The 26,320-nt window shown below is 42.2% G+C and overlaps 1 protein-coding gene across 3 annotated transcripts in view; it reads right to left on the bottom strand.

The window, feature by feature from the left end:
* Nucleotides 1–24,633, bottom strand: part of LOC143724446 (tripartite motif-containing protein 29-like) — a 42,774-nt gene extending 18,141 nt beyond the window's left edge. The window contains exon 1 of one of the 3 annotated variants that reach the window (XM_077217500.1): nucleotides 21,440–24,633. In XM_077217500.1, coding sequence (XP_077073615.1) covers nucleotides 21,440–21,524 — 85 coding nt within the window. In that variant the 5' untranslated portion in view covers nucleotides 21,525–24,633. Of the gene's footprint in view, nucleotides 1–21,109 lie in introns of all 3 variants that reach the window. The other 2 variants (XM_077217503.1, XM_077217504.1) reach the window with 2 other exon arrangements.
* Nucleotides 24,634–26,320: the final 1,687 nt, after the last annotated feature.

The raw sequence follows: 26,320 nt of genomic DNA, 5'->3' as shown, positions 1-26,320 counted from the left end.
CTCCATTCCTCTTGTTTATAGATGAATGGAGGAGGAGAGAAGGACAGGAGGAGGTACTGAAGGTAATGCAATCCAGGCGGTGACATGACAGATAGCAAATTTCAGTGCTGGGAAACGGGGAATAGCCTAATAAGAAGCAGCTCCAGATTCCCTCTCACAGCTGCGCAGACTTACACAGCCGTACGCATGGCAAATACTTCAGGACACCTTTGCACACAAAATGGAAAATCCACTTTATTTTGAAAGTTGACCATCCGGGGGGGAAACCAGGAGCATTGAGCTCACTGCTGTGCTGACTCAAGAATGAAAATAACGGGGAACAAAGTCTAAGTCATCTGAGAATGTCTGACAAGTTAAAGCATAAATTATGTTGATGAGCTGATGGCTTGTGTGTGATCATTTAACCCTTCTCTGTTGCTCTTCAATTACAGGGTGAATGTCACAAAGCTGGTATGTCAATTGTGAAATTGCCTGTTTTCTGTTTGCGTGATGGCAGAATGTTACTAACAACAGAGTCCAGGGACCTTACTGACCTGACTAAACATCTTTAGTCTTTGTCTCCGCAAATATAACATGCTTGAGAGTCTAAACATTTACCTGGGACTGTATAATGGTGCTCGGTACTTTGAAACTTCTTTGAAAACTGCAGTTTTTATTGTTTACTTAAGGAAGAGTTTCCCAACTGAAAGCTCAAGCTGAGGACAATAGACGCCGCATGAATGAGTGGTTAGATTCAGATGTTTGCTGTTGCCAGAACTACACCAATATGCAGAAAAAAGTTTCTCCAATGATGGCCTTTTTTTTTTTTTTTTTTTTTTGCAGGCTACATATAAATTGCATGCATTTCGAGCCATTATAGTAGATGTTTCGTTAGCTTAAAAAATCTCAAAAGCATAAAATGGACTTAATGAATAGCTTTCTCCTGGTGTTACACCTCCTTGAAAACAAGTTTATATGCAAATGTAATATTAATACAAATATTTATACATTTTATAATAATTTGTTTTTCATTAATTGCAAACACAAACATGCAAACTCTTTTGCTTTGTATCTAAGATCTAAAATACACTGTTAGTGTTTAAATATTTTTTTAGTCATTTTAAATTAAACATTCTAATGTATTTATTAGCCTAATATAATTTTATTAAAAAATATTTATACATTTTATGATGTTTTTTAAGACATTAATTACCACCCCAAACATAATGCAATATGGACTCCAGTGATGAAGTCACAAACCTTGTAAACAAAATTTGAGATAAACTGCACAGCAAACAACATAATCAGGATCATCATAAACACACTGGAGTCGCTTTTAACAATTAACTGGCAGAGATGAATAGCTTACTGGCTAAAAGGAGAGGATGTGCAAAACTGTTTACCATGAACTGTCACGAACCCACTCTCATTAACATTATACGAGCCACATTACTTTACAGAGTATCGCTCCGAATTTCTTTTACAGTGAGTCACGGGCTGATAGCATTAAATGTGAGATTAAAAGAGACATTTGTCACATGTGTTCGTGAGGTCATATATGTCTTGGCTTGTGCACTCCACTCTTGAATCAACAGAGATGGATGTCTATAAAACGCTTGCTCGTCCTCATAGGCCAGCTGGTCTTGTGTATATTTGCAGATGTACAGTACATCATGTGCCCTTGGCCTGTCCCCTTTATAATGTGGACAATGATGGAATAAAATGTCATGCTGGATCTCTACCCACTCGTTTCAGCATGAACATTTATTTCAGTTCCTACATGTGACCCATATATCACACATACAGTAAATAATCTGTGACAATAATAGTGTAATAGTTTCCAGCACTGCATGCAGACACCGAACACATGGCTGCTGAATGTGTACATTTATAAGACTGATGGTAACACTAGTTTTTGACAAAGAGCTAGAGGATCGTATGACGGTATATCAGTCACCATCGGTCATCACGACTGACCTCACCGGGTTTGTTTTGCTGCCTTCAAGTCCTCCAGGGAGGATTCTGAAAATCGTATAATTATGATGTGATGAGTGTTTCTGTTGGAGTAAAATGAGTGCATTAGCAAAGACAAAGAAAGATAGCTTTGCATTAGGTGTGTAATTCATGCTTTATCAATCTGAGTTCGGTCATGCAAGTCTGTTTTTTCATAAACTGGCTAAATGAGCATCAATACTCTTCAACAACAATATACAACATGCATATAAACTAATTTGTACAATATACCATGCATGATTTGTTAACAGGCATGCCTCAACTCTGAAAGAAATGTAAAGACTTTGTGGTGTTAACATACATTCACGAATACGACAGAGGCAGCAAAAAAAGCATTTCTCCGGCAGAGAAATGGACAGTGTAGAGGAATGATGCTTTAATAATATATATATAAAAAATTGATTAAGATGGATTTAGAAAAGTAGAAAAATAGATATTGTGTTGCAAGCAATTTAGTCAATAACGAAAAAAAAAACTGTGTTTCTTACACACATTAATCATATGACCACAGAAGACTTGTCTATCAGACATTTGGACTACTTTTATGATGCTTTTATTGTATATTTTGGATCTCTTATTCTCACCAAGGCTGCATTTATTTTTTTGAAATAAAGTTAAAAAAAAATATATATACATATATATATATATAATAACAATTTAAAATAACTGTGTTTTCTATTTCCTGTGATCAAGCTGAATTTTCAGCATCATTACTCCAGTCTTCAGTGTCACATGATACTTCAGAAATCATTTTAATATGTTTATTTGCTGCTGATTTCTGATTATCAGTGTTATAAACCATGATAGCTATACTTTTTTCAGGATACTTTGATAAATATAAAAGCTCAAAAGAACAACTTATTTGAGATATTTGTAACTTTATAAATGTTCTCACTGACACTTTTCATCAATTTAATGCTTCCTTGCTGAATAAAAGTATTAATTTCTTACAAAAATATCAATGAATCTAACAAACTTTTGTATGGGATTCTTCAAGATCCTTTTTCCCCCCACAGAAACAAACTATTCCTTATAATGCAACTGTATATAAAGCTAACATTAAGGGGTTTTATCCTTGACAATACATACAGTGTGGGCGAAACAAAACAGCATTCCGGTCTTTAACTGTGCGTCAAGCCTCCCATTGACTTCTGGGATACATTAGCTGTCAATCATACTAGTCAAAGAGAGGGCAGAGAAACAGACTAAAGCGAAGCTAAAGAAAAGTTCCTCAGCTACAAAGAGCTCTGTTTGCTGGGAAATGATTATTGTGCCTAGACCTGTCTGAATATGCTTTCTCTTCCCCAAGGAGGTTTAGTGTTCGGAAAATCACTTCTCTACCCCTTCCTCCCTGTTATCCGGTTCTCCGCCCTTCATCTCGCTCTCTGTTTGTTTTGCTCTGTTCGTGGGTCGTCTGGAAGGAGCATCCGTCCTTATTGCTCATTCCTCCACAGTCCCACTGTTATTTCTGAGGGTGTTAGAAGCAATGGTCTCCTCCATGTTGGATGAAGCAGCATGTCACACATGTGTTGACTTGCAACCCTCCGTTGCCTGGGTCATGAATCTGTGTTGAGAATTTTTAAGCTTAGCATCTTAGCCTCATTAGCTCAATGGTTGGAGAGTGAAACACACTCAAACGTCTCATACACTCATTTCAGGGCAAACAAAGAATGACATGTTGTTGCATGTGTTATTAACAAACATTTTTGTCAGCTGAACCCAACAATTGTTATAGAAGTAGTAAAAATTAGTAAAAAATGTATTTCATATTGTGAAATAAAGATAAATAAATAAAAAGTAAAAAAAAAAAAAACATCACATTGCAGGTTCACAGTTCTTTGACATTGGCTAGTGGCCATATGGCATGCAAACAATTAAAATATTCCTATATATCTTTATTTTTATATATCTTTTTATTTATCTTTTTGTCGTTTTATTTTATTTGCATTTTTTTAACTTATTTTTTAAGTTAAAATAAATTAATATATATATTTGTTATTTAAAATAATTCATTGTTTTATTATGAATTATTTATTTTATTTTAATCTTACATTTCAAATTAACAATTTAATTAATTTGCAGCTTTTAATCAGATCACGAATGTTCATGAGCCCCAGTTTGGGAAAGCCAGCTTTACAATCATGATCATTTGCAGATCATGTAATCTGTCATCTGAAATCTTTAGTCAGTTTCAGAATAAAAAATGATTTTCAATGAGACTTGATTTGATCCATTTGGGAAATCTTTTCATTTTGATAAAATAAAATAAAAATTCTTCCCAGAACAACTTGCACTGATAAATCAAACACAATAAGTATATTTTTATTCCATGCTGACTGTAACTTTAAGGCTTATGCGGCTACAGGAAGTGGTTTTCATTTCATTGTATTTATCAATAAATGTATAATAAATTAATTTTAAACAGTAACACTGGTGCTAAATTCAATGTAAATTTAAAACTGTATGCTGCCTCAAAACTGAATGCTGACTAGAAAACAGAAAGTATTTAATAGAAATAGAAAGTGTTGGTATGTCGGCTGATCAAATGGTTTAATTATTACTCCATATCTGATATGCTTGCATGTTTAAAGATGATCTCTTATTGCCAGAATTCAAACGTCAACTCTTCACTGAGGCCCTGTTTGCACCTGGTATTATGTGTTTCGGTCGATCGGATCACAAGTGGACGACGCTAAATACAGGAGTGAACAGGGTCTAAAACGTTTTGAGCTTATCTACTTTCCCCCACTTACAGAAGTATTCGAAAACGCATTCGACTGGATTGCTTTCGTAGTGTAAACGGACGTGTTCAAAGTGACCTACTCGTCTGCTCTCCACCTACTGACCTAATGAGTAAACATTATGGGAAGCGTGCTAGCTAGACAGGATTTAAACCAGACAGCAACATAGTGTCGGCTCAGATCCGGCCCGCATCTGGGCCGTGTGGAATCCACATTTACCAGATGTGGGCCGGATCTGGGCCGACACTTTGTCGCTCTCTACGAAAACTTTGTCGGCTGAAGACCCAAGTTTGGTTTGAAGACGAAAAACGTACCAAGCACAATGTTCTCTCACCATTCCTGATGTCTAACACACACTCACAGCGTTCGGCTGGTCTTGTGGCTGTCTAAAGCAGAAACTAAAGCTGATGCTCTCCGTGTGTTCTTCTGTCGCCTTCATATGTAAATTAAACAAGCTTATTTTGTCCATTAGATCGAGAGATCTGAAAAAACATATGCATGAACATATACTTGAAGAAATCAGGACAGAAGTGGTTGAAAGTGGACAAAAAGAGACGTATTAAAACACCAGGTGTAAATGAGAACGTGTCTCCCTCGTCTACTTGTGATCCGATCGACCAAAACGCATCTTGATAGGTGTAAAGAGGTCCAAAGTTACTTTTTAACGATCTCCCTTTCATTTTTCACTCTACAGTTTTTCTCCTGATCAGGAAGCGCCTGTTTGACAGTCAGACTGACAGGCTTATTAAGAGCTCATTACTGATGCATGCTTCCACAAGAGGAGGCTTCTGACCCGACACACACACTGCAGGAGAAAACAGATGATGACGCTGGCCTGACGTCGACTCAAGTTGAACTGGATTCAAGCAACGAGAGTCCAAACATCCAATTCATGTTAGCAAATCCATTCTGCATTTACACTGTCAAACACCTCTGTGTTTTCCCGTAGACATCAGTAAAGAAAAACAGAACAAATATTCATCAGACAGAACTGTTTCAAGAACTGTTCCCAGTTCAAGAACTCTCTCTCTCTCTTTGTGTGAGGAGAATCTGAACATGTTTAGACATTCATTAAAACTTTCCTTGGGCAAAAAGGCAACAAAGCATATAAAAGGATTATGTGTCCGTGGTAATTATGAGATTAAATGTGTTTTTGTTTGCACATTGTTATTTGTTTCTAAGCGCTGCCGGCAAAGTTGAGTTCTTGAGAGTGGATCTTGGAAAGAAGACGAATAAAATATGACTAATAAAGAATTCATCAGCAATGGCTTTCATAACAAATCCGGGATAAAACGCTTGATTTAACATCAGCGCCTTAACCAAAAACCTGTTCACGGCCAAATTATAACAGTGTGTTAATATCTCAAATTAGTGTTGTGATGTAGGTGTGTTACAAAATATGCAATTCATGAATCTAAGGCAGCACTGGAGAAATTACTTAAAGTAAGCATGAAATCAAAAGAAATCTTTTTACAATCTTAATTCATTGGTCCTATTGTGCACAATTAATCATTTCATCAGTTATTCAAAATAGCAAACAATGATAGGCTACATTTAAAAAGCAACACCATAGTGAAAACCATTTTTCTTTTAACAAAATGGATGAAATAAATGCTGTTCTTTTGAACTATATTCATGAAAGAAGTTTAAAAAAACGGTTTTCAACATTGATCATAATCAGAAATGTTTCTTGAGCAGCAAATCGTCATATTATACTGATTTCTGAAGGATCATGTGACACTGAAGACTGGAATAATGATGCTGAAAATCCAGCTTTGATCACACGAATAAAATACATCTTAAAATATATTCAAATAGAAAACGGTTATTTTAAACTTAACGATATTACAGTTTTTACTGTATTTTTCATCAAATAAATCCAGCCTCTGTGAACACCTTTCACTACAGTATAAGAAACAGCACATACCAAAAGAAAAAGAAGAAGAAGAAAAAAGAGAGCTAGTTTCCTTCAGCAGGTTGAAACACCTGGAGCTAATGATGATGAATGAACATGTGGCACATGTCTTGAGTTCAGTCCACAGCATTAGAGAAATCTGTCCAACAGCTTCTCCTAACCATGATCAATATGGTGAGTGCGTGTATGAATATTGTATTTAGTACAGTGGTCTACATTTGAACAACATTTCCTCTCTCTTTTGCTGATTCTTGTCTTTCACACTTTCAGCTTCGGCCAAATGCTTTCTAATGGTAGCCATCTCATAACGTGTTTAACATCAAGCGTGAAAATGAAATAGGGAGGAAAGAAACACAGCTTTCTTATAATACTATCAAGCTCTTGTTGGAGCTCAGAGTTTCTGTATGGGTTGCAGATACTTCACTACAAATATGAGCCAAAAAAACCCCAAAAAAACAAAACAATAAGATTGTATTCCGAATTGTGTTAGAGTGCAATTATGCATTGCATTCTGAGCGTAATAGTTCGTCTGTCATATTTCTGGCGTATACAAGGCTGGCAATGGCACGAAAAAGACTGCATTTGTGTATATTGTTGGGCACATCTCAAGAAATGAGTTTAAACATATGAGGAACGTCCAGAGGGAATTTATCCTTCTGTACACATTCGACACACTGACTCATTCAGCCCGTGATTAATAGTCGTCGTGGGATCGCATCAGTTTAACCACACACAGCTGAAGAAAATATAAGAGAGAAAGAGGACTAATGAAGGGATATCAATGACATTTTAATCCACCATATACTTCACTGGATATCATTCACAAAATAATGATTACGTTCATAGTTCTAGTAATAGTAATAGTAGAGCTCACCACAAAAAAAGCACTGCTAGGATTTAAACCACTCCAAAACCACATGACTAAAAGAAGATGAAGAAGTGAACAGAGGGGAAAAAGAAAAAGAGAGGGAATTTGTTTTGCCAACGTAAATGTGAAAGAATATGGAAGCTTATTTTAAACGTTAAAAAAGTAATTGCGACTTTTTAATCTCAGATTTCTGAATGTCTTGCTCACGATTGCAAGTTTATTTTTCAAAATTCAGAAACATTTTTCTCAGAATTGAGAGATTTAAACTTGCAACTGCGAGAAATAAGTCAGAATTGCGAGTTAAAATCTCACAATTCTGACTTTTTTTCTTGCAAGTGCAAGGTTGTGTCGCAATTCTGACTTTATTTCTTACAAATATGTGTTTATAACTCGCAATTCTGAAAAAAAGTCAGAATGATGAGCTAAAGAACTGAAATTACCTTTTTTTCCATGGTCAAAACAAGCTTCCATATAAAAAAGAGCATTGTCAATTAAGCTAAATGATTTGGTGTTGATAGCCAATGTTGAAAGCAGTGTTGACTAGATTTATCATGAAATTCATCAACAATGTGGAAAGGGACCATAGAGAGCTGTTTTTTTGTTGAACCGACCCCATAGGTTCAGAACACCATAGATCCCTCGACAAAAAGACAATAGGATTTTTCCATTGGCTTTTGGATTATTGCATAAAATGTTACATTTAAAAAAAACGTTTTTGATTCTTTTGATAATCAATGATAACAAATGCTCACAACTTATGAAGCCTAAATACAAAAAGTTTGCACAACTATAAGGAATCATTCATATACAGTATTCAACATGACCACTAAGCTACAGACAATTCCTTCATTCTCAATTTAAAAATCCGTTAGAATAGTTTTCAATTGCGATTATAAACACAATTAGGCTGTGAAAGCGAGAGTTTACCTGTTCGACAACCTCTGTAAACCCATTTAGCCACTTGTTAGCAACTGACACCGCTTAAAAGGGGTATTACTGATGTATTTTATGTTGTAGAAATAAACATGAAAATATCTTGTGCATATGTTCACGACAGACCTTATTTCAAGCATTTAACCAGAAACCCATTGCTTTTGGGAAGATTGAACCAGAAATGCAAAAATGCAAACTCGTTTGTTCAGACAAACATGAAGTCCCAACCCAAATCCAGGCTATTGGTCGAGTCACACACTGACATTTCGAAAGCACAAACTAACAAAATGAGTTTACAAAAAGTGTTTACACACTTGAGGAAGTCAACCTACGAATGTTTTTTTACACCTTTATAATTGTCTTTTCAAATTAAGATGAGATTATTGTAACAGACCAAAAACTGCACTTTACAGAGTGAATTCATAAAAGAATATTAAAAAGTGCAATAGTTGACCCTGAACCTGCTCTGTGTGGATTGCGTGTGTTTCACCTCTCTGCTCTGTGTCTTTATAGTTTATCTCTGTTCTCATAGTGAAATCTGAGTCGAGAAGATGCTGTACAGGTACACGATGTCCTGACGGGCTGCAGGAGTGAGATTTATCCACTTCCTGTTCCTCTCCACCAACAGCGCATGTTTAGAGTCACTTTTTAGTGTGATAGATCTGACCCTGAGACTGCAGTAATCCTGGTTCTGGTCTCCTGATGTCAGCATATAAAACAAATATAGTGGCCACAAAAAAGTCACACTTAAAAATGTCATTGCATGATTAGATAGAAATATCAAAACAATTGTAATCAGCTGTTTTGGTGATTTTTAGTGGATGTATGAAGTCAGTTTCCTTTAGATTCACACTGCAGATTTTTTTTTTTTTGGTGGGGGTGGAGGGGGGGGGTGTATCTGTGCTGTGTTTGTTTTGGTTGTGCTTTATCTCTGTGTAACTGTGCGGATGACTATGGTTATCCTACTACTCATAAAACATTTATACTAGGCTTAGGAAATATAATCAGTTTAGATGTAAAAAATCTCAAGCTGACTAGATGAAGACATGAAGCTTTACCCATTAATAGACACGCTACTTCCTTGAAAATAAATTCCAGCACAGCGCTACAACAACCATAATGAAACGCTCCTTCACAATAGATAAAGCTTTACAATGACGATCCCTTACTCACCTACAATACCTTACACCTGTTGAGTAATAAAAACACCATCTTCACATCTTTTACAACATTTCAAATCACTCAGTTCTCGCCATATCCGAAAAGCCAAGCCAATGTTGACTCTTGTTTTATTACGAGCTCTATCACGGTCTCTTTTTGTCAGCAGACTCTCCTCTGTTTGGCTTTTTTTAAACAGTGATTTTCTCTAATTTCGGATATGACAACACACACACTGCCGAGTGTTGTATACCGGTATACGCAATTTCCCGTGAAAACAATCCCTTCAGGTCTAAAATTTAAACTCTTATAATGGACTCACCATAAATCAGGGTAAGACAAAACATGTTTGGAAAAAGGATTGAGGATTTATTGACTTATTATTTAAATTTGGTTCATTTTGAACAAAGTAGTGTACCTTTAAAACAACTATTATAAAAACTATAATTGTATCTCAATGATATAAATAAATAACACTGGTTTAATGATATTTTTGTTAAATGTTTCACTTGAAATATGTGCTTATGCTTACTTTTTTGATATTTTATTATGTAATGCAATTGAGTCTCGAAAGAGTTTTTGGGGCTGCTGAATCTGAAATAAAATAGGTGGTAGCACAAGTTGCGGGTATTTATATTCTCTTGCTGCCTAATGCTCAATCTGGTTAAAATAAAAATAAATCTAGGAGTGATTTGTAATGTTTGCTGCCCATTTGCTCCATCAGTCACTCAGGGTTCAGTTGAGAGAGGGCACTAACTTTGAGTCATAAACTGGCATTCTAGTGCCTGTGACCCATGCCAGTTTTTATATTTCTAAGCAAATGTTATGGAAAGGAAAATAAAAGAGGAATATGTGCGTTATTGTAAGCGGTTCCAAGTTTGTGTCAGAACTTCCTGTGGGCCAAGCTTGGGTAATGCTTGGGCTGCGGATCATCACTGTGGCGATAGTGAAGCTCTGGCAGGGGAGGTGACGGGTCGCTTGGTCCAAAGGAAACACAGCGAGATCTGTGTGTGTGTGTGTGTGTGTGTGTGTGTGTGTGTGTGTGTGTGTGTGTGTGTGTGTGTGTGTGTGTGTGTGTGTGTGTGTGTGTGTGTGTGTGTGTGTGTGTGTGTGTGTGTGTGTGTGAGAGAGAGAGAGAGAGAGAGAGAGAGAGAGAGAGACAGGTCAGGGGCAATCGCTAATTCAACACTCACTAGCGAGCTTAGAGACAATCTCTGGCTGACCTCGTGATCTTCTCCAGATCAAGACAACTCAAGAGTCCTGCGGTGACAAATGCATAACTAACCAGTTCCATATGACCTTTCTGCTCAGCATTTTCAGTGGTTTTTGCTTATGCTGCCTTCAAGTGCATTTGGAAATGTCCTGCTTCTCACAGTTTGTCTCTTTCAAGTGCTTTGTTTCTGGAAAGAATGGAGGATGTACATTCAGGTACATTCTTGTCAATTTCTTGAGTAAATCTTATTAAGGCCAAAATTTACTCTATAGTTAGTCATAGTCATAACAAGATAGTTAGTCATGAAAAGATAGTTAGTCCGTATCCAATGGCTTTTGAATAAAATAGCACAGGTACTTCTCGAAGATGTCTGTTAAAGAGCGCTTGATCCGGAAAGCATCTGTTGTGTACAAATCTCTTTGAAAAAGCAGTTTTACATTCCTTAATCATAAACATCTTAAAGGGAGAGTTAGTAGCTAAACTAGACATTTCATATTTTTGCCACCCTTTTTTGATTGAAATGTTAAACAGCCAACAGAAATATCAGGAATGCAAACTAATAAACATTTTTGTCTAATTTCAACAGTTTGAACTGCAAATTTATGTGATTCACAATTTGAAACTGTCAATGTGATGATTCCCCCTGATCCTCACTAGCAAGCTCAATTTTGGGACCTCAGTATTTATAAAACCCTGCATACATCCCTGATTGTAACGGCAAGAGAAAGCAATACAGATGCTGTGAAAAAAAAAAGACATATTTAAAGCCCGCCCAACTCGGAAACTCAGGTATTAAATCTCAGAGTTTCCCGCACATAAATATGACTTAAGAAGCCACTGATGTCCATTTTCTAAGTAGGAAACTTGTATTTCTGATAATAGGTAAGCATCACTCTTGTGCATATTTGTGTTTGAACAGATTTGAACATACACCACACCTGCTCTGTTCAAAGGTACAGACATTATTAAAGTGATCAGACTGGCAAAAGTCTGCAAAAGGGCTATTTAGCCTTGGGCCAGAAAGCAACCACCAAGGACAGAAACATTCAGAACACCCTAGAAACCCCCTCGTAATGCTCTGGCAACCAAGTTTTGCACAGTCCAGCACCTGTCACATTAATGTAAAAATCTCATTTGCTTATTCAAGTTGTGCAGCCAAGATGTCCTCGCAAGACTAGAAATGCATTACAGATTGCGTAATTGCCTCCAAAGCGCACAGACACACACACACACACACACACACACACACACACACACACACACACACACACACACACACACACACACACACACACACACACACACAACAGCCACTAAATCAGGCTACAGTTAGTCAGGGGACTATCAAATTCACAGGTCATTTGAAACAATCACTCACAATATGAGCTAATCTGAGATAACAGGTTAGCGTGCCAAATCTTAGCCGATAGTATTATGTAAAGAGGGCTGTGAATTATCGGCCTCCTACCAAAACAGACCGGGTACATGAGCGCTTGATATCTCAGGTACACCTCCAGTGACCTTCCTCTGCACCCTATAAGCAAACACATTCAACAACCTATTTTAAATGTTTTTTCTCTATATTTTGAATATAGGCTACTGTATATAACTCTATGGTCAATACATATAATACCACAATAAAAAATCAGCATTTTATTTACAGTCCTGTGCCCCATTTGCATACTATGTACTTATTATAGTAATTAGAATAAATGGGTAATAACTAACCAATAACCCTGAACCTACCCCTATGTTGTGCATTAGTATGCTATTCTGAACATGAGTGTTAGTTGGCTGTGTTTAAAATACCGTACTACACTATTTCTGCAAGACAGTATGTACTGGATGAAACAAACTATTTAATTCTAAACTAAATAGAAACTAAATAATTACAGCCACATCATACTCATACTCAATACTTGATCAGGCTTCTAAGAGTTCAGACATTTTTACACATAATTAAAAAAAACATACATACATACTGTACTACAAAAATACATAATGCCACTTTCACAAAGTAGTATTCATTCCGACACGTAATCTTCGCTCGGCGGACGCTGGTCTTTTAGTTGTTCCGGCAACGAACCTAAAAACTATGGGGGATAGGGCGTTCTCTTCAGTTGCCCCAAAGCTATGGAACTCTTTGCCTTCCGAAATAAGAAATGCATCATCTTTGAATATGTTTAAATCATCTCTTAAAACGTTATTTTTTTAAGGAAGCATTTGAGTGAAAGGTGATTTCAGTGGTGGTTTATGTGATGTTGTCACGGTGTGGGTTTTGTGTCTTGTTCCTTGTTCTTGTCTGTCATGTGATTCCCTGTTTGTCATGTGATCCTGCCATGTGTCTTGTCCCATGTTCAGCTGTTCCCTGTTACGTTGATTAGTCTTCCCAGGTGTTTCAGTTTAACCACGCCCCCTCGTTATCTTGTTTAGCTTGTGTTCCCTTGTATTTAAACCCTGTGTTTTAGTTCAGTCCTTGTGAGTTCTTGATGTTGTTATGTTTGCTATTCCTGTCTTCGTCTTCGTCTTCGTGTTCCTGTTCTGAGTTCCCTCGAGATTACTAGTTTGTTAAATAAAGTGCTTGCGATTGGATTCACTCTCTGCTTCATTCCTGCCAGTACGTAACAGAAGAACTCACCAAAAATGAGTCCAGCAGCCAAAAGCAACCAGGCCCTAAGGAGATACCTGTCGTCTATGTCACAAGATGGCCAGCCCATAGTAAGGTATGTGAAGGATTTCTGGGTTTGCTGCCATTTAGCATCCCTAGACGACGCCCAGCTGATAGAGCTGTTCCGGAGTGGACTAGACGAGGACATCGCTCTTATGATGCCAGATGACTATACCGATTGGACGCTAGAACGGTATATCGACCTGGCCCTTTCCTTGAGCATTTCTTTGTTTGCTGTGGACATGAAGGAGAAGAAACTCCGTCAACCTGCAGTATCCCTTCAGTCTGGTCTTTACGTCACTCCCATTATCAAGCCACCCACCAGATCGATCTATAGCCGTCCGGGTTTGGTGTCCAGCGTGGTCGATCCCGCACTGAAGTCAGCACGGGTTGCCAAGAAGGCTATCCTGCTTGGGACTCGGTTCGTCCAGACCGTCCCGCCTACCGAGTCTTCGCTTCACGTCAGCCCTGTAGAGCCTCGCCTCGTCTCAGCAGAGCTTCGCCACGTCTCAGCAGAGCTTCCAGAGCCTCGCCACGTCTCAGCAGAGCTTCCAGAGCCTCGCCACGTCTCAGCAGAGCTTCCAGAGCCTCGCCACGTCTCAGCAGAGCTTCCAGAGCCTCGCCACGTCTCAGCAGAGCTTCCAGAGCCTCGCCACGTCTCAGCAGAGCTTCCAGAGCCTTCACCGCTGGTCCCGTCCAGCACAGAGACCGTCCAGCCAGAGACCGTCCAGCCAGAGACCGTCCAGCCAGAGACCGTCCAGCCAGAGACCGTCCAGCCAGAGACCGTCCAGCCAGAGACCGTCCAGCCAGAGACCGTCCAGCCAGAGACCGTCCAGCCGGAGCTTCACGTCAGCCACGTCCAGCCGGAGCTTCACGTCAGCCACGTCCAGCCGGAGCTTCACGTCAGCCACGTCCAGCCGGAGCTTCACGTCAGCCACGTCCAGCCGGAGCTTCACGTCAGCCACGTCCAGCCGGAGCTTCACGTCAGCCACGTCCAGCCGGAGCTTCACGTCAGCCACGTCCAGCCGGAGCTTCACGTCAGCCACGTCCAGCCGGAGCTTCACGTCAGCCACGTCCAGCCGGAGCTTCACGTCAGCCACGTCCAGCCGGAGCTTCACGTCAGCCACGTCCAGCCGGAGCTTCACGTCAGCCACGTCCAGCCGGAGCTTCACGTCAGCCACGTCCAGCCGGAGCTTCACGTCAGCCACGTCCAGCCGGAGCTTCACGTCAGCCACGTCCAGCCGGAGCTTCACGTCAGCCACGTCCAGCCGGAGCTTCACGTCAGCCACGTCCAGCCGGAGCTTCAGGTCAGCCACGTCCAGCCGGAGCTTCAGGTCAGCCACGTCCAGCCGGAGCTTCACGTCAGCCACGTCCAGCCGGAGCTTCACGTCAGCCACGTCCAGCCGGAGCTTCACGTCAGCCACGTCCAGCCGGAGCTTCACGTCAGCCACGTCCAGCCGGAGCTTCACGTCAGCCACGTCCAGCCAGAGCTTCACGTCAGCCACGTCCAGCCAGAGCTTCACGTCAGCCACGTCCAGCCAGAGCTTCACGTCAGCCACGTCCAGCCAGAGCTTCACGTCAGCCACGTCCAGCCAGAGCCGAGGCCCTCTTCGCCGCTGGTCCTGCCCAGCGCTCAGTCCTCTTCGCCGCTGGTCCTGCCCAGCTCAAGACCCTCTTCGCCGCTGGTCCCGCCCAGCGCTCAGTCTTCTTCGCCGCTGGTCCCGCCCAGCGCTCAGTCCTCTTCGCCGCTGGTCCCGTCCAGCCCAGAACTCTCACCGCTGGTCCCGTCCAGCCCAGCGCCCTCTCGCTCTCGGAGACGGAGGAGGAAGAGGACTTCCCGCGTCCCGCAATGCCTGGAAGTCCTTCCTGTACTTCCTGTCAGCCCAGAGTCCTCGCCGCTGGTCCCGTCCAGTCCAGAGACTGTTCAAGTCACGTCTGCCGATCCAGAGACTGTTCAAGTCACGTCTGCCGGTCCAGAGACTGTTCAAGTCACGTCTGCCGATCCAGAGACTGTTCAAGTCACGTCTGCCGATCCAGAGACTGTTCAAGTCACGTCTGCCGATCCAGAGACTGTTCAAGTCACGTCTGCCGATCCAGAGACTGTTCAAGTCACGTCTGCCGATCCAGAGACTGTTCAAGTCACGTCTGCCGATCCAGAGACAGTTCACCTCACGTCTGCCGATCCAGAGACAGTTCACCTCAATACCTCCGAGCCAGTGTCTACGGACAAGATGGCCGCTTCTGAACCAGTGTCTACGGACAAGAGGGCCGCCTCCGAGCCAGAGTCTGTTCCTGTTCCCGAGCCATTGTGTGTGTTGTCTGTTCCTGAACCCGAGCCAGTGTGTGTGTTGTCTGTTCCCGAGCCAGTGTGTGTGTTGTCTGTTCCTGAACCCGAGCCAGTGTGTGTGTTGTCTGTTCCTGAGCCCGAGCCAGTGTGTGTGTCTGTTGTTCCTGAGCCCGAGCCAGGGTGTGTGTCTGCTGTTCCTGAGCCGGTGTCTGCTGTTCCTGCGCCTGAGTCACCGCCGTGGCCGCCCGAGGGGTCTTCACCGCCGTGGCCGCCCGAGGGGTCTTCACCGCCGTGGCCGCCCGAGGGGTCTTCACCGCCGTGGCCGCCCGAGGGGTCTTCACCGCCGTGGCCGCCCGAGGGGTCTTCACCGCCCTGGCCGCCCGAGGGGTCTTCACCGCCCTGGCCGCCCGAAGGGTCTTCACCGCCCTGGCCGCCCGAAGGGTCTTCACCGCCCTGGTCGCCTGCGCTGCCTGCTCCGCCCTGGTCGCCTGCGCTGCCTGCCCCGCCCTGGTCGTCTGCAGTTCCTGCTCCGCCCTGGTTGCCCACGCTTCACGACCCAGGTCGGCCATTGCAATGCCCTGGTCCTATTACCCTGCACGGACCTGGCCCTCCGTCCCTCCCCCAAGACCGCCTCCGCTTCACCACCCTCCTGAACTTTTGTTTTTTATGGGCGTCGGGAGCCGCCCATAGGGGAGGGGCTATGTCACGGTGTGGGTTTTGTGTCTTGTTCCTTGTTCTTGTCTGTCATGTGATTCCCTGTTTGTCATGTGATCCTGCCATGTGTCTTGTCCCATGTTCAGCTGTTCCCTGTTATGTTGATTAGTCTTCCCAGGTGTTTCAGTTTAACCACGCCCCCTCGTTATCTTGTTTAGCTTGTGTTCCCTTGTATTTAAACCCTGTGTTTTAGTTCAGTCCTTGTGAGTTCTTGATGTTGTTATGTTTGCTATTCCTGTCTTCGTCTTCGTGTTCCTGTTCTGAGTTCCCTCGAGATTACTAGTTTGTTAAATAAAGTGCTTGCGATTGGATTCACTCTCTGCTTCATTCCTGCCAGTACGTAACAGATGTATTACATGGGCTTATTATATGTCTTGATACTTATTTTTTACATTGTTTTTTAGGGTTGTAAACATGTCTGAAATACTTTGCTTTGTATTGTTTATCATGCTTTTTTATTCTCTTTTTTTCTCGCTTATGTAAAGCGCTCTGAGAATTGACTTTTAAAAGCGCTATACAAAATAAAGTTATTATTGTTATTATTATTATTATTATTACTTTCTGTATTAAATATGTAATGTGGTGAGGTAGCGAAAACAAAATAGCAGTATAAAATGCTAGAGTTTGAAATGTTCATTGATTCATAGGCTCGTTATAAAATAGTGGGCAGAATACAGTATATACTGTGCAGCATGCAATACACTAGTATGTCATTTGAAACTTACACCACATTTCTTCCTGGTACTGTTTTCTGTTCTAAAACTCTGGCATCACGTGAAGTTAATGAACAGGAGAGCAGAGGCATTGTGACTAACTCTGCCTGATAACCAGAGAGATCCAAAGTCCTTTTATCTTCTGAGACCCTTTGGCATGTCCACACATCCATGCGCTGTCGCAAAGCTGCCTAATCTTCTCAAAGCTATGCTTAACATTCCTCCTCATTTCTTGAGGAGAGCAAAGAGGGTCGTCTTGCTTTTTTGGTAGTGTGTGTGTGTATGTGTGTGTGTGTGTGTGTGGGTGGGGGGGGGGGGGGGGTGGGGGGGTTTGGGGTCTTAATAGAAAACAGTTTTTTTTTTTTTGCAAGGCTCTTATCCACATCCGTTTCTGTTCAGGGTTTTTCATGCCCAAGAAAACTCAAAGGACTCTGCTTTTGGGATGTGGTAATGATTGTGAGCCGCTTTTGGCACATTAAGCTGTTTTCTAATGGTCGGAACAAACATTAAAAAGCTAATGACCCAGCAAACCTCAACATACTAGATCTGTGATCTTTAAAACACATTGGTTTTGAGCAAAATGTGTTGCACATAATCCCAAAAAAGCAAGAGACCTGGGTATCTGAATGACCTACTATTAGCCTAAATGTGCAATATATCACAAACACACACACACACACACACACACACACACACACACACACACACGCACGCACACACTCACAATAAAACAAAATGTATTTCATTATAATTAGCAGCATGACAATGTGTACTAAAATAGCCTAAATCCACGTTTATTTTTACGTATCTGTCAGTCTGAGCAAGCGTTGCCAAAGCGTTGCTATGGGTTGTGTCCTTTGCGTGTCTTGCGTCGGTCTTGACTGACGGGGTCAGTCTTCGAGGATCTAAGTCATTTTCGAGTATCTAAGACTCCAGAATGGTGTGGACGGCAGGCGTATCCGTAGCAAAAGTAGTTTTAAAACGAAAATGCACTAGTATAAAAGGTATTCCACATTCTGCTTGAGAACTGATGCTCTCGAGCCAAATATGGTTCTTTCAGTGAGTATATGGCTCGAGGGCAGGAAAAAAAGATCAGAGATGTTCTTCTGTCCTTACCTTTACTCATGGGCATCTGTCTTTTTTAATAGGTGGAACAGCACTAGTAGAAAGATGCCAGGAAAAGGAATAAAAAAGGACAAATGGAAAGTCACCACGATCCTGCCAGTGCCGAACAGTGTCTGCCAGTGAGAAAGCTACCCAAAGGGCAAGACCAAAGCAAGCAGTGTGGAAAATGCAATGAACTCTCCAGCTTTTTGCTTCATCTCCTGACTCAGTGCAGACTGGTGTGATGAGTCACAAAGGTCTGCACACGTTCTCATCTCCATACACTTTCCATTCCTTCCCTATCCAACATTACCAAAGTCTTTTGATTCAGTCCATTTTGCTTTTATGATACTAGACCATGTTACTTCTGGGAACATTTAACAATATAAAATGTATTTCAGACTTCAGTATGCACTTAAATAACCAGACCAAGAGACACAATATTGCATGGAGCATCTATTGGAGTGAGACTCAGACATCTGCAAAAGTTCCTGCAGTAGAGATTACTGCTATTGGTTATTGTTTTGTTTTGTTTTTCGCAGGGTATGCATGAACTGAAGAAATTTTAACTTTCAAAGGAAAAGCATCGGCCAAATTTAAAATCCAAATTATGGTCAGAAACTACATCTTAGAAAGTTGTAAATTCTCAAAACTACTTGTTCAACCTCCACATCATCTAGTCATGTGTGCACATCATAAAAGCAATTTCTTGTTCTTCTGAACAAATTGCAAATGCTTTGGTACATTCATGCAACTGATTATGTGCAACTGTCTGCTGTTTCCTAAATTATCAATTGCTTATGTCAAGTTGATCAAAATATATTATACTGGTTCCCTGTTGAGTATAGTCGTATTCCCCAAAACATTAGTTCCTTGCATATGTCATTAAGAACATTTTCGATACATTTCTGTTAGACCTTTTTTTTGTTTGTAAATGTATCCTGAATTTATGAATTGCACAGGTGAATCTTGAATTTTACTAATGAAGGGAAATGTAAAGGGCTAGATCAACCAGTTCTCTAAAATATCTCAGAGATGCATGTCATAAATCTTCAATTGGAACGCATATATAGACAGAGCACAACACAGAGTAACAAATTCAGACAATGGAAGAACAACAAGGAAACAAACAGAGTCAACAAGTAGAAGTAGAGGAGTAAGGATGCGTGGTGGAAGGGTACGGAGGCAAAAAAAAGTGGAAGATGTAGAAGAGGCCAAGATTGTGGACATGTTTCGGATGAAAAAAGGGCCACTATTGTTTCATCTTTGTTGATCCTGGAACAACATTCCAATCAACCAATCAGATTTGAGGGACAAGTTTGCAGTTTATGTCAAGTTTATGCTTAGGGTTTGGTGCTTCTACATCAGTGTTATTCACCCATCATTGCCCTCTGACTTTTAGGATAAGTTGTGGGTAGGGTTAGGTTTAGGGGTAGGGATAGGGTTAGGATTACATTTTTGGACAGGAATGTTGTTTCAGGATCAACAAAATAGATTGACCCAGGAACATGTCTCACTTGGAAAAATCACAATGACCCGCTTCTAAATTACAAGTGTGAAAAGTTCCTTTACCTGGGTTTAAAAGCAGGGTTTAGCATGACTATAACCCAGGGTTAAGTTCTAATTAAATCCAGAACACCCTATAGCAACCACCTAGCAACTACCCAAAACACCTTAGCAAACATGTAGCAAGGCCCTGGCAAACACCCAGAACACTCTAGCATCATGGCTGTGAGTTTAGCAAACACCTCTCACATTTTGTTCAGTCTAGTTTATACATGCCTTCTTTTGAGACACAAACACTGATCGCTGCTTGATAAGCCCCTTCTCATGCTCTATCCCTCTCTTTTTGTTGAGGTATGTTTGCAGTTGCTGTGTACACAGGTCCCATGGTCTTTCACAGAGCTTTTGGCCCGAGTGAGAGGGTCTGTGATAAGGCAGGCATTAGCCAGCTGCGGGGCCCCGGGGAGCTCAAACATTACGCCACTGAGTAAACTCAACACGGGGCCTCTGGAGGCACTGCATTGTTGTTCAGTCCGGAGCCGAGCAGGGTTCATGTTTGCAGAAGAAAGAACGTAACTCATATGGCCCGGCTTATCGCAAGATCCGAGCGCTGCCCTGCCGTCTGTTTTCAAGAGCCACAGACAGGACGCAACTTTGTTTTTCAGATATTTACAGCGGCCCTAAAACAGTAGGACATTTAAGTCACACATATATTGCATTAAAAAATATCTGTTATTTGCGCTCAAATGCATTTCTGCACTTTCTTAGTGATATTAATTATTTTATTGGATGTAAGATAGTTCTAGGGGGAAAAAATTCACAAAACACTACCAATACATTTTTTGTGAGGATATCTTGCCTTTTGAGACATAATTCATCCAGTGTTTGTTATGGAAATACATGCGGCCCCCACAGGAAAAGAGTAAAGCTTTTGGAAATGACACACAATACTAATGGCAAACAAATGCAAAAAACAGTGTATGGCCTGTTACTAATGGCAAATCTGCTCTTTAGCACCCCCTAGTAGTATTTATGAGCTGTGTGATGTGCATTAGAGAAGTTATTGTAATTTCTGTCAATATTTACATGTCTTGCTTTGCTGTTTTGTCGAAGGGAAAAAAGTCTGAAGAGTCTTTATGGAGATTATTTTTTCATTTGGCATAGTGCATAAAATGCACCCATATGAATCATGTGCTATATATATTCAATTAAAATCTAATTTATTTGTATAGTGCTTTTCATAAAACATATAGTTTACATATAGAAAATGCAATATATCTTTATGATAGACATAACTTACTTAGTAGTGTGACGATCTGCGGCTGGAGTGCCCGCTTGAGCCTCTGGAGGGCACTCCTTCCTAGTTTATTGTTTCCATTATGTTTCACCCTGGACTGATTATGGTTTATTTGTTGCACCTGTTTTAGATTGAGCGTCCCTGATTTAAGCCTGAGTTTTCCCTTTGTTCAGGGCTCAGTATTGTAAGTGTTTGTATGTGTCTGACTGCATTACCTAGCCTTGTTCCAGTTTCCTTCTATTCTAGTGTTTCGGTTCCTTGATTATCTGCCTGTTCCCGGTTTCCCGTTTGCCTTATCCCTGCACGGATTTGATGTTTGTTTGGACTGCTTACCTGGTTTTGACCCCTGCCTGTTTCCTTGTACCTGTCTCTGGATTCTCCTCTTAATAAAGCCCGCGTTTGGATCACCTCTGTCCATGTTCCATGTGCAGTTTCATGACAGAATACTGAGCCACAACTGATCCAGCGGCTGAGAGGAACACTGACCTCGATATGGATCCCACAGCGCAGATCGTAAGCCTCCGTCAAGGAGAACGTCCTCTCAAGGTTTTTGTGACAGATTTTTTGAAGCTCTCTCGTCAGTCCTACTTGAATGATTTCTGTTTGATGATGCTCTTTCGGGGAGGACTGTCTGAACCGCTCGGCTCTGCTATACCATTTCCGTGTTCAAGCTGGACTCTAACCCAATATATTGACCTGGCCCTTTCCATGAGCGGTTCGGCTTTTACTGTGGATTTTTTGAAACTTTTGCTTCACAAAGGACCCGACGATTCGCCACTTTACAAGGTACCCACTGAATCCACGCATCAATTGTCTCCCGGTGAACCAGCGCATCACACGTGCTCCGCCGAGTTTGCGCTACATGAAAGCCCAGTTGAACCAGCGCTTCGTAAAGGGTCCGCCGTATCCACGCAACATGTGAATCCCGACGTTACAACACTTCACGTAAGCTCCGTTATATTCCTGCGTCAAGAGTTTTCTACTGAGTCTGAGCGCGTGCCAGCTGAATCAAGTGAGTCAAGTGCCGAGTCAAGTGAGTCAAGTGCCGAGTCAAGTGAGTCAAGTGCCGAGTCAAGTGAGTCAAGTGCCGAGTCAAGTGAGTCAAGTGGTGCCGAGTCAAGTGAGTCAAGTGCCGCCGAGTCAAGTGCCGCCGAGTCAAGTGCCGCCGAGTCAAGTGCCGCCGAGTCAAGTGCCGCCGAGTCAAGTGCCGCCGAGTCAAGTGCCGCCGAGTCAAGTGCCGCCGAGTCAAGTGCCGCCGAGTCAAGTGCCGCCGAGTCAAGTGCCGCCGAGTCAAGTGCCGCCGAGTCAAGTGCCGCCGAGTCAAGTGCCGCCGAGTCAAGTGCCGCCGAGTCAAGTGCCGCCGAGTCAAGTGCCGCCGAGTCAAGTGCCGCCGAGTCAAGTGCCGCCGAGTCAAGTGCCGCCGAGTCAAGTGCCGCCGAGTCAAGTGCCGCCGAGTCAAGTGCCGCCGAGTCAAGTGCCGCCGAGTCAAGTGCCGCCGAGTCAAGTGCCGCCGAGTCAAGTGCCGCCGAGTCAAGTGCCGCCGAGTCAAGTGCCGCCGAGTCAAGTGAGTCAAGTGCCGCCGAGTCAAGTGAGTCAAGTGCCGCCGAGTCAAGTGAGTCAAGTGCCGCCGAGTCAAGTGAGTCAAGTGCCGCCGAGTCAAGTGAGTCAAGTGCCGCCGAGTCAAGTGAGTCAAGTGCCGCCGAGTCAAGTGAGTCAAGTGCCGCCGAGTCAAGTGAGTCAAGTGCCGCCGAGTCAAGTGAGTCAAGTGCCGCCGAGTCAAGTGAGTCAAGTGCCGCCGAGTCAAGTGAGTCAAGTGCCGCCGAGTCAAGTGAGTCAAGTGCCGCCGAGTCAAGTGAGTCAAGTGCCGCCGAGTCAAGTGAGTCAAGTGCCGCCGAGTCAAGTGAGTCAAGTGCCGCCGAGTCAAGTGAGTCAAGTGCCGCCGAGTCAAGTGAGTCAAGTGCCGCCGAGTCAAGTGAGTCAAGTGCCGCCGAGTCAAGTGAGTCAAGTGCCGCCGAGTCAAGTGAGTCAAGTGCCGCCGAGTCAAGTGAGTCAAGTGCCGCCGAGTCAAGTGAGTCAAGTGCCGCCGAGTCAAGTGAGTCAAGTGCCGCCGAGTCAAGTGAGTCAAGTGCCGCCGAGTCAAGTGAGTCAAGTGCCGCCGAGTCAAGTGAGTCAAGTGCCGCCGAGTCAAGTGAGTCAAGTGCCGCCGAGTCAAGTGAGTCAAGTGCCGCCGAGTCAAGTGAGTCAAGTGCCGCCGAGTCAAGTGAGTCAAGTGCCGCCGAGTCAAGTGAGTCAAGTGCCGCCGAGTCAAGTGAGTCAAGTGCCGCCGAGTCAAGTGAGTCAAGTGCCGCCGAGTCAAGTGAGTCAAGTGAGTCTAGTACCAAGTCGAGTGAATCAAATGAGTCGAGCCAAATGAGTGAATCCAGTCAAGTCAGTGTATCAAGCCCAGTGACTCGCCGTCGCAGGAGGAGGAGGACTCGTTTGGTTCGCCAGGCTCCGGTGGGTGTTCCCAGACTCCTCGCCCTGCCGGCCCCGCCTCTGCGCCTCGCCCTGCCGGCCCCGCCTCTGCGCCTCGCCTTACCTGCGCCTCTCAAGCTTCGGGAGCCTTTTCCAGTAGCGGTTTCCAGCCCGGAGGCTTTAGCTTTCAATTTCCCCATGAACTTTTTTGGGGGGGGCAATAGGTACCCTAAGAGGGCCATGGAGGTGGCATCTACGTGGACCCTTGCACTACCACCTACACCTGAGAGGGTCATGGAGGTGGTGCCTACATGGACCTTTGCACAACCACCTTCGCCTGAGTTTACCATGTCACTGGTCCTGTCCAGCCCTGTGCTCCCCACGTCTTGGTCCCCTGTTAAGTGTCCTCTGCCCTGGTCCTGTGTTATGTGTACTCTGTCCTGTTCACCTGTCACTTATGCTCCAGCCTGTCTTCCTGCCAAGTATGCTCCGCCCTGGCTACTTGCGGAGCGTGCCTCCCCGTGGTCTCTTGCCCTGCTCTGATCTCCAGGCCCCAGGTCTCTCCATGGGCCTGGCCCCCTGCCTCTCCACGGGCCTGGCCCTCCATCCCATCCCCCGTCGACCTCCCTCCGGAGCTCTTAGGAGCGTCTGGAAGCCGCTCCTTAGAGGGGGGGTTATGTGACGATCTGCGGCTGGAGTGCCCGCTTGAGCCTCTGGAGGGCACTCCTTCCTAGTTTATTGTTTCCATTATGTTTCACCCTGGACTGATTATGGTTTATTTGTTGCACCTGTTTTAGATTGAGCGTCCCTGATTTAAGCCTGAGTTTTCCCTTTGTTCAGGGCTCAGTATTGTAAGTGTTTGTATGTGTCTGACTGCATTACCTAGCCTTGTTCCAGTTTCCTTCTATTCTAGTGTTTCGGTTCCTTGATTATCTGCCTGTTCCCGGTTTCCCGTTTGCCTTATCCCTGCACGGATTTGATGTTTGTTTGGACTGCTTACCTGGTTTTGACCCCTGCCTGTTTCCTTGTACCTGTCTCTGGATTCTCCTCTTAATAAAGCCCGCGTTTGGATCACCTCTGTCCATGTTCCATGTGCAGTTTCATGATAAGTAGTAGTTTGGTACATGTTATTAACAAATAGTAGCTATCATAGCTATTTAACAGAGGGTTAACTAAATAGATTCAATATTTTATTAATAATAATAATATAATTTAGTAATATTAAAATATTTATATTAATAACTACAATATTGAAATGTTTATAATTGAAAATAATTATAATATATACAGTGTATATATTATAATTATTTTCAATTATAAAAATTTCATATGGGTGCACTTTATGCACTATGCCAAATGAAAAAAGAATCTCCATAAAGACTCTTCAGACTTTTTTCCCTTCGAAAAAACAGCAAAGCAAGACAATAAATATTGACAGAAATTACAATAACTTCTCTAATGCACATCACACAGCTCATAAATAAGTTTTTTATGTAATTTATTATTATTCACATTTAGAATAATTATAATAATATAATAATAATACTATTTAAAACACATTTATGTAACAAAAACAAAAAAATATGAAGATAAATGACCGAGGTGAAATATTTAAAACTTTCTGAAACACTATTTAGTGCTGCATAGTTGCTGCATGTTTGATAATATCGACTACAATATTCTTTTGAATAGACTCGAAAATTACATTGGCATTAGTGGAAATGCATTGGCATGGCTCAAATCATACTTATTCGACCTTTACCAATTTGTAGCAGTAAATGAAGAGGTGTCATATCGAACAAAAGTTCAGTATGGAGTACCACAAGGCTCAGTACTAGGACCATTGCTTTTCACCCTGTACATGCTACCCTTGGGAGATATCATAAAGAAGCATGGTGTTCATTTTTTTTTTTTTTTCACTTTTACGCATAATCCATATATGATATATGATACATTCTGAAAAAAAACATCGATTTTAATTATTGGAAACCTCCGCAGGTAATAACTTAGAATATATTATTTTTTTCAGAACTTCTTTATAGATTAAATTAACAAATTTAATAATTGATGATCTTTACAACAGAACTGAATCAACACTGAACTGGACTTCAGCTGAACAACAGCCGAAATGCATAATTTACCTGTTATCACTGTAAAGTTGCTTTAAACAATCTGTATTGTATAAAACGAATATGTAATGGATAAAGGTGACTTATTATTATTATTAATTTTTAATAATTATTAATTATTATTTAAAACATTTTTTTAACTGGTTCAGGAACTGATGGACTTCATCAGTTCCTGATTCATTTGGGTATAAACAAACCGATTTACTAAAATAAATCAGACTACTCAGACATTACCCCAATACACATTTGTGGCCTTTTTGTACAAAATTGAATTGGGGGAAAAAAGCATACCTTTCCTCAACAAATCAAATAGTTTGAGGGATATGACCGGGATCAGTCACGTGCCAAAGTTTAAAACATAGGGTAAGAGATGTACTGTAAACAATCCCCGAAACTCTTAAGTATGAGCCACTAATTAAAAACCTGCACAGAGATGTCTATTTATAGCCGTGCTGTGAATGGAAAAACACTTTAGGACCTGAATACAATGAATGAGAGGAGCTGTGGGCTTTTACCCAGGGGCCGCAGAACTAAATGCTACAGTTTAATAGAGCCCCTCTGTGCCTGATGAGTTACAGTGGGAAGCGAGGACTGTAAACACACCTAAACAGCCGTCAGATGTTTCCGGTCC

Source organism: Siphateles boraxobius, unplaced genomic scaffold, assembly GCF_051911475.1.
Source record: "Siphateles boraxobius isolate OS27281-9 unplaced genomic scaffold, OSU_SipBor_1 73, whole genome shotgun sequence".
Taxonomy (NCBI): domain Eukaryota; kingdom Metazoa; phylum Chordata; class Actinopteri; order Cypriniformes; family Leuciscidae; genus Siphateles; species Siphateles boraxobius.
This window is presented reverse-complemented; position numbering and strand designations above follow the sequence as displayed.